At 42.2% G+C, this 6,096-nt stretch overlaps 1 protein-coding gene across 1 annotated transcript in view; it reads right to left on the reverse strand.

Annotated features, from left to right (window-relative positions):
- Positions 1–727, reverse strand: part of ITGB1 (integrin subunit beta 1) — a 44,166-nt gene extending 43,439 nt beyond the window's left edge. The window contains exon 1 of the mRNA XM_037052864.1: positions 590–727. Within this exon, the coding sequence (XP_036908759.1) occupies positions 590–610 (21 nt within the window). The 5' untranslated portion in view covers positions 611–727. The remainder of the gene's footprint in view (positions 1–589) is intronic.
- Between the last annotated feature and the right edge of the window lie 5,369 nt (positions 728–6,096).

A 6,096-nucleotide genomic window follows, 5' to 3' on the forward strand; every position in this document is an offset into this window, starting at 1 on the left:
GTGCCACGACTATGCGCTTTAGATGAACAATTCCTTTATTGTCCCTTACTATCCCTCGGTGGTAGTTAATCACCGAGCTCAACATTGTGCTAAGGAAGAGCAAAGACGCGGGTCGGGACTGGTCAAAGTCCCAGTAACCGAGGGGGTCACGAAGCGGCCTCAATTCTCTTCCTCACTTGCCCACGCCCAGTGGGCCAGAGGAACACGCTCCGCCCGGGGACCCTGGTTGACTGGAGCCCTGGCCACGCGTCAGGCGACGATCACTCTGAGTGGCGTGTGTCTGAGCGGCCGGGGTGGCTTCCTGGTACTTCACTAGCAACCCCTAAACCCCGTAGTAACAGCTCCCAGGCCGGCAATCCTCCCATTCCCCTCCACCCCGGACTGGGCGGCTTCTGAGCCCTCCAGCAGCAGGCGCCGACTAGGCGGGGGTGGCGGGGAAGCTCTGGAACGACGCTGGCGGCCCGCACTTCCGCTCCCGCCAGTGCAACCACTGGACCTTCAGTCCCGCACAAAGGTCCCCGCCGAGCTGCGGCGCACCGAACCCCGAGGCGGCCACTCTCCTCCAATCCCCCCCGCCCCCAGCCTCTACCTTCTCTGGACACCGCCCCATTTCACGAGGTAAACTCCGGCCTGTTGCTCCGCGGTTCCCGCTTGGCTTCTCTTGCGGGCTGGCTCGACCTCCCAGTCTCGGGCGCGGCGGGCGGTGGCTCCTCCTTCTTAGGGGCGGAAGGCGGGGACTCGCCTGCCTGGAGCGGCCTCCGGATTAGAATCGACCCCCGCGGCCATGCCTCCTCCGCATGCCCCGCCCGCTCCTCCGGCCTCTGCAGCTGCCTGCTGCTTCCGGAAACGCATTCCTCCTTGGCGGCGTCAGCCGCGACTTTAGCGGGCAGGGACTGGAGAAGAACCGGCAGGAAGCCGGAGGCCAGGACAAAGGAGCTGGCCTACCCCGGAGCGGCCTGGGCTCTGGGGAGGGGCCGGGACTCAGCGGAGACCTGCGCGGTGCCTCAGTTTCCTCTTCTGCTAGGGGCAGAGGTGTTGGATGTATACCCGGGCCCCGCACAGCCTTACTGCCCTCCCAGGAGAGCAGACTGAACTCTGCTTTCCCGCCGGTCTTAGGTTCTGCCTCCCCAGAGCCACTGCTCTAACCAACCCTCTCTTTTGCCCAAGGGTGTCCCCTGAGTTCCTTTAGTCCCGGGCTCATCGATATAGTCCCCTATCCTGCAATGGTCCGTGGGCCACCAAACGTTTTCCTTATGAAAGGGAATTAACTAAAACCAATATTGTGTCTCCGGAATGATAGTTCTCTTTACTTGTGTCTATGAGAAAGGTGAAGACCTGGGGAGGGGATCGGTATCAAGTAAGATGGAAAGGAGGAAGGTTTTAGAGAATGCTGAGCTGGGGAGCTGCTCTTGTTAACCTGGCGGTTCACTTGGGGGAAACGGGAGGAGAAGGAAAAATTTCATCCTTAAATATACAGTTTCCATTTATCCTCACTTTTTTTATTAGGTGGAGATGGAACATTTAAAAGAGAAGGGTGACATTCATTATGAGAATGCTGGGCACATTTTGGTAAGAGGAGTGAAACCTATACCAACCAATGTCATACTGAAACCTAGTAATTCAGAAAACGCTACGGGCAAACTGAAAGTGTGAGCTGCCACCTGGTGAGCTGCAGTACCCTCTGGGAGCAGAGCTCACATTATGAAATCTGTGACACCGAAAAGTAGTAGTTCACTTGCGGGAGCTTAGAAGCTGGGATGCTCATTTGGCTGCCACTCTTCGATGTGAGAAAATAAAGTAATCCCACCTGTGGGATATTTGCACCTTGCTCATTAGTAAAGTCAAATCTGTCAGATAATCTCTCAAGACCTCTGAGAAATGAGCATGATTTTTGCGGCATCCTTCATGGATGACTAAGCTTAAGAGGCTAAATAAATGTTTCTATATTAATATCCCAAAGGTAAAGTTGCCATGAGACCTCAGCATTCTTGAATCTAAAGTTATTGGCTATACCACTGTTCAAAATTAAGCAAGACGACCGGGTGTCAACATAGGAAACCAGTTCAAAAAATAAAGCACAAATGATCCATGGTTGATTTGCACTACATTTCCCAGAATTTTCTTCCCTATATGTGATTCGAGGAGGCAATCTTTGCCAGAAGAACATTATAAAGTTTACATTTGCACAACCCTAAACAAAATTAGTTCAAGGACAATTTTATCATCTTTTTAATCTCAGAGTCTAACTCCATTCCAGGACACATAATATGGTCTCAGCCAATATTTGGCAAATGAATAAATAGGTCCTTTTGCTCTTCTGGGACCAGGCCAGAACATTTGGCTAAACTAAAGTGTAATTAGCAATTTATGTCTTTGGGGAAAAGACAAATTAAAGAAATATATTCTCCAAGAAAAGCAGTGATTGGTCAGGAATATGACTCTACTTGTGATTTCATAGAAATATTAATCAAAGGACAGTTCATAAATTATAAAATTTATGAACAATCTGAGAAAGGATTAGTCAGACTTACCAGGCTAAAGAAGAAATCCTAGTAAGAAAAAAAAAGTGCATGTCTCATTGCTAGATTATAATAGAATATTTGTTAGTACTTTGATTTAAGACAAATCATATTTTACCTATACTGTATCCCAATTATTATAAAGTTACTTCTGCCATTTCATAAGTCATTATGTCAGATATTTAAAACTTGGCCTTTCCATTAGATTAGGCACCATACCACTATGTAGTCTTCAAAATCTACCTTTCTTCACTTACCATTTTCCAAGATGAAGTTTCAAAGTTACTCACCGGCAAAGACTTTTTTGGATGCCCAGTTTCATTTCAATGAGTATTTAATTCCGCGTACCCTTTGCAACATCATGGATGGAACTGGAAAGCATTATGCTGAGCGAAATGAGCCAGGCAGTGAAAGACAAATACCATATGATATCACCGTTAACAGGAATCTAAACAAGAAAACAAACAAGCAAGCAAAATGTAACCAAAGACACTGAAATGCAGAACGTGCTGACAGGGTCCAGAGGGTAGAGGGGAGAGAATCACAGGGGAAAAGGGGAAGGACTCACATGAACAAGTATAAAGGACACATGGACAATAACTAAGGTGGGGGGTGGAAATGGAAGGGAGGTGGGGAGCACTGGGGGGGGCAGGGCTGGGAATACAAGAAAGAAAACTGTACTTGAACAAGAGTTAAATAAAATAAATAAATAAATAAAATGAGTATTTAATTCCTAGTTCTGATTATATTTAAAGAATATGCTTACATAAATGAAAGCAGCTACTAATATTTACTCAGGTACAAAACAGCTAAAGTTTTCTCTAGAAACCTGATTTTCTTTTTTGAACAATGGGGTCACAGTTTGATCACTGACCTTTAGAATGTAGCAGGTTATATTTAATCTCATGACTATAAGATACAGGATTGGGAGTAAAAATGAGTCAGTGTTGGCTTCACGAGTGGATAGCTGTCTTTCTCTTTTGGTTTTACCCTTCTTGACAGTTAGCCTTTCAAATATTACTTCGTTCAATTAGCCACATATCTTCCCATCATAACTTGAAGGCTTTTCAGTTTTGAGAATGGAAACGACCCTAACCAGTATAAGCTTGTTTGGGCAAATATTTTAGTATGTATTGATTTATAAATCATTTTAAGCGCAATAATCACCAGAGGCAAGACCCCATGGCATTAGAACAAAAGATGAATGCCTGCATTGTGAGAATAAAAGTGTATTCCCAAGACCAAATTTTTTTGGTGTTGGCTATTGACTGGCACCATCCATACCAGATCATTTTTAAATAAACAGGGTGACTTTGTGTCACACTATCCCCAGGATAGCCCCAGTTTTGTCTGTTGTCCTAGCATAATTATTAATAGCACTTCTTTTCATTCTCAAAAGTACATCCTGGTATGAGTGATAGATTATATGGTCATCCTATAAATAAGAGGCCACAAACAATGAGGAATAAGAAGAGTAGTTTTAGAAATTCAAAGGGGATGTATAAGGACACACTGCAAATCAAGTTGCACGTTTACAGTTAAAGACCAATTCCAACATTGATAAGGGAAAAAACTGTGTAAGGATTGATATGCTGAATTAGACAGTTCCTATGTGATAAAAATTCCTTACTAAGAGATTTAATTAGGGAAAATCCTTGAAAATAGCCTGGCTGACTAATAAGACTTGGTTTTATATACCATTGTAAATGTATGTGGTGGCTTCCAGATCAAACTGATTGATAATGGCTACATAAGCTTTTAGCTACTTTTCTAAGAACTGTTTATACAGAATGACCACAAGTATTTTTCTCAACTGCCGCCCCCAACTACTTAGAACACAACTCCTTTAAACATTAAAAAAAAGAAAAGAAAAAGGTGAGTGGATGGGGATGAAAGGAACAGAAGTCTCTAGTAATGTCTTCCACTGATATGGAAGTGCCTCTGGATCATAAATAACCCCATTCCTTTTTTTTTTATAAAGAAACTAAAATCCCTCGATTAAATGTGAATCTGTGTGCCTTGGTAGGAAAAGAAAAGCAGCCCTGGAAATCATTGACATTTTTGAAGAACATGAAAGGGCAAAATGATCAATCCTTCCAGTTCCTCCTTCTTCTGTCTCCAAATATACAAATAACATGCAAGTAATCATAATGCAGAGAAACTGGAAGTTTGTTTATTTTGCAACTTTCAGTTTTTGGCTTGGGAGCTCTGATTTAGTGAACATTTCTCAATACTCTTTTATAATCGCCAGAGGACCCATGAAAAATTCAGCTACAGGGCAATCACCAACTCTGTATGTATGGGATGTTTCAGGGAATTTGACTACCTTGTCCTGAGGCTTCAGACTTTATTCCTTTGCTTTTCGAAAGTAAAGTGGAAAATGTCAAAACAGTCTGGACTGATTTGATGTGTATCCCTTATAGCTTAGGCTAGCCATTAAGTCTTTTCCTTTTCTCGATAGTTAGTAGTTGCCGGATTATGACTTTGAATATGGGTCATATGAGTAAGTCTTCCTGAACTGGTTCTGCTTTCTGTTCTCCATATATAGCAGCTCCTTCATCTCCTGTCCAGTCCATGGGAGTGTGAGGACTCCCTGCCAGCATTCAGATGCTGCACATTCTTTAGATCCCAGAGGAAAAGTGTTTTTAGGTAGTTCTTTTCAGACACTGAGTTTCTTCAGCTGGAGAAGGGAATGTGCCTTCCCAAATAAGAATGAAGAATATGCCAAATATAAGCAGTTGAACAGCACTGGAATTATTTTTAGAACCCAGGGTCATGCAGTACAGGAAATGATGGTGCTACCAATGGGTTATGGGTAGTGACTATAAAACAACACTATTTCTGTATTCATTTAACTACTTCTGAGTATGTTGAGAAAATTTAGTAGTTTGAATTAGGAGAAGATTGATTTTAGGACAGATTCATGAAGGAGCAGGAAAGCTACATTTGGTTAAGAGGTGTGTTTGGTAAGTAAGAGCATCCTCCTTCTTCAAATTAATCCCTATAACATATCATCTAAGATAGAGTTTTTGATATGAACCTATGCATGGGAAACCATAAGTCCATAGATACCCTAAAATTGTAGACAAAGTTTCATTTATACTTACAGAGCTGCGTTTTGGCAGCTATTTCTGGTTTTAATGGGATCTCAAAACCCAAAACATTAAGAATCGCTATTTCATTTTTTAATTAAATTTATTGGGCTGACAATGGTTAATAAAGTTACATAGATTTCAAGTGTACAGTTCTATGACACATAATCTGTATATTACATTGTGTGCCCACCACCCCAAGTCAAGTTGCCTTCCATCACTACACACGTTTATTTATAGACCAAGAGCCAACATAAATTCTTGTTATTGTTGCTCTGGAATTCTGAGGTATATATTAATTAGTTTTATCCAAAACAATTTTTAAACATCAGATAAACTTCTAAATATTTTGTTATAATGAGGTTTTCATTGCAGTGTTATTTAACTGTAGGAGGTAGAACAGAAAAAGTAAATCTTTTGTGATCAAACCACACAATTGAAGAGTGTGCTATTTGTGTTTGCTTTTAAGGTAAAAAAAAAAAAAC

The sequence above is a fragment of the Sturnira hondurensis genome, unplaced genomic scaffold (assembly GCF_014824575.4).
Source record: "Sturnira hondurensis isolate 20B ecotype Veracruz unplaced genomic scaffold, ASM1482457v3 Scaffold0007607, whole genome shotgun sequence".
In the NCBI taxonomy this organism is placed as follows: domain Eukaryota; kingdom Metazoa; phylum Chordata; class Mammalia; order Chiroptera; family Phyllostomidae; genus Sturnira; species Sturnira hondurensis.